The sequence below is a fragment of the Cucurbita pepo genome, chromosome LG06 (assembly GCF_002806865.2).
Source record: "Cucurbita pepo subsp. pepo cultivar mu-cu-16 chromosome LG06, ASM280686v2, whole genome shotgun sequence".
NCBI classification, from domain to species: Eukaryota; Viridiplantae; Streptophyta; class Magnoliopsida; order Cucurbitales; family Cucurbitaceae; genus Cucurbita; species Cucurbita pepo.
The window spans coordinates 4,492,811-4,495,695 of NC_036643.1; the positions used below are offsets into that span (position 1 = coordinate 4,492,811).

At 41.6% G+C, this 2,885-nt stretch overlaps 1 protein-coding gene across 1 annotated transcript; it reads left to right on the top strand.

Moving 5' to 3' along the window:
• Nucleotides 1–1,456: 1,456 nt before the first annotated feature.
• On the top strand, nt 1,457–2,832 carry LOC111796639. The gene is made up of 2 exons (XM_023679354.1): nt 1,457–2,009; nt 2,296–2,832. Exons 1-2 carry the CDS (start codon nt 1,563–1,565, stop codon nt 2,653–2,655), a joined length of 807 nt encoding a protein of 268 aa, XP_023535122.1. The 5' UTR covers nt 1,457–1,562; the 3' UTR covers nt 2,656–2,832.
• Nucleotides 2,833–2,885: the final 53 nt, after the last annotated feature.

The window sequence follows — 2,885 nt, forward strand, 5'->3', positions numbered from 1 at the left end:
ATTGATGTTCTAAAAGTGCCTAAGATCCAAATTGCTTCCGCATGTGTTATATTAACACCATCAGTTAGTCCTTCAACGAAGAATCAATCGGCCCACAAATCGTAGCCCGCACTACTGAACTGAGTCCTTCAGCAGTCCAATCCGTACCCGGATTCACTCCGATTAGGCCTTAAAACCAGTCGGTCGGTTAGTATTCTATTCGTCGAGTTAACCCGATCAACCCGAAAATTGGACTGCAACATTACCCTATTGGTAAGATTATTATGAAAATTTAAATTGCGAATAGGGATGTGATGTCTCACATTGGGTGTGGAGGAGAACAAACCATCGTTTATAAGGGTGTGGAAACCTTCCCTTAACAGACATGTTTTAAAGCCGATAGATCTGGGGCGTTACAAATGGTATCAAAGCTAGACACTGGACGATGTGTCAGCCTTCTCGCTCTTCCCAGAAGGGGATAGACACGAGGCAGTGTGCCAGTAAGGACGCTGGCCCCAAATGGGGTGAATTTGGGGGTGGTACCACATCGATTGGAGGAAGGAAAGAGTGTCAACGAGGACGCTGGCCCAAATTTGAGGTGGTCCTAGAGGAAGGAAAGAGTGTCAGCGAGAGCGGGCACCAAACAGGGGTAAATTTGGGGGTGGTCCCACATGATATTGTCCACTTTAAACATAAGTTCCATTTTGCTCCTTTTAATTAGTAGATGTGGGACTCTCCACCATTAGTCTTCAACGGTAACCAATGTTAGTGGATGTGTTCTGAGTTGTAAACGCTTAATATTTAAATATTATGAGATTTTAATTATTTATGTAACATATACTATATATAAATATGATTTTTTTAAAAAATAATTGAACAAAATTCGACAATTCAACCAGTAAATAAAGTTGGGTTGAATTGTGAACTTTATTCGAATTGCTTAGATCACTAAATCAATGGACACGAAGTTGTATGATGGTCTAACAGACTTATCTAACTTAACCCGTGTACATGATTAGTCCAAACCTTAAAGACGAACGCTAAACTTGAACATAACTGGATAATTAATATATTCTCCCATTTTGAATTTCCATTTTCCATTAAAGAAAAACAAATCTAAATTTATAGTTTTTAAAAGCAAATATAGACAGGTGAGGTATTAATTTATGGCTGTGATATTCGCAGGGATTTAAAAGTCCGACCAAATCAGATTATGACACAATGCGTCGGTTTGTCACCGACACATCCGTGCCGGTAAAGCAATCGCCTCCACCCCAACAAACACTAACCTACTGGCTAAAGGTGAAATAATAAAAATAATAAAAATAAATAAATAAATATTTAAATGAAAATAAATAACTAATTTGAATAAAAAAAATAAAAAAATTGTTGTGAAATCCTTTTATTCCCTGGTTGTCACAGCACGTTCTTCGGCGCCATTTCCGCGGGACCACCAAAATGGTTGAGACAAGCTCAGTAATAAATCGAATACAAATCATCCCTTCCATTTCCCCTACATCTCTCTCTAGAAACACATCCCCTTTTCCCTCTCCCTCTCCCCACCGCGAAATCCCTCAGCCACCATGGTCCGCTGCCTCTTCACATGCTTCGGCAAGGGCGGCGGCGACAACAACGGCGCCACGCCAGACCCTAACGACAGAGGGACGGCGGAGGAGCAGGGGCGCAGCGGCGGCGTCGTGGTGGAACTATTCTCGTCGCAGGGGTGTGCGACGTCACCGGAGGCGGAAGTTCTGATATCGAGATTGGGGAGAGGAGATTTCGAATTGGAGGCGCCGGTGCTGGTTCTGGCTTACCATGTGGATTACTGGGATTATATGGGGTGGAAAGATCCGTTTGGACATAGCCAGTGGACGGTCCGGCAAAAGGCTTATGTGGAGGCGTTAGGGTTGGATACGATGTTTACTCCTCAGGTGGTGGTTCAAGGCCGGAAACAGGCTGTCGCCACCGATGAGGCTAGTTTGCTTGCTATGATTAAAGATGCTCCGATATTCCCCTCTCCCGCTTTTCAGGTAATTCTTTTTTTTTTTTCTTTTTTTTTTTTTTTTTTGNCTAACACGTTTTAAAATTTGAGGCTGACAACCGTACATAGCTAGCTGGTAGTGGGTTTGTAACGGTACAATATATAATATAATATATTATATATTATGAGATAATACAAAAAAACAATTATACAAAATTTATAACATAAATATTTTCATTGAATTAGTAATAATTTATATTATAATAATATTAGTTGGTTATTGGTTCATATAATACTTTCAAAAACATTTGAAGCCATTGGTAACAATTCCGCAGGGGACATTCCAGAGGCCAACGACGGACAGCCTGGAAGTGACACTAACCGGAACATTGAGGACGAAGGTGGACAGCGACGGCGCCGACGTGATGGTGGCGCTCTACGAGAGCGGACTGATCAACGATTGCCTAGCCGGCGAAAACAAAGGCCGAGTTCTAGCCAACGATTTCGTCGTCAGAAGGCTCGAAAAGCTCTGCTCCGTCAAAGACACCTCCGCCAAAAAAACCGTCTCCGGCAGCCTCATTCTCACTCTCTGGGAAGGCTTCGAGGGCTCCAAATGCGTCGTCGCCGTCTTCGTTCAGAACAATTCGCATCATATTTTCGGGTTTCAGAGCTTTGAATTGCCGGAAGATATATGAAATTCGGCCGAGATTCGACTGTATATCGACTTCCTCGGAGCTCATCAGGGCGGCGGCCGATTTTGATTCCGACCACGATTTATGTACAGGATGTGTTAACTCCGTTAACTATTTGGTAGGATTTGTCGTTCAATCTCTTCATTTCTTTCAATAGTTTTATGACTTTTGGTTGTGATTTTTTTTTTTTTTTTTTTTTTTTTTTTTTTTTTTTTTTTTTTTTTTTTTTTTTT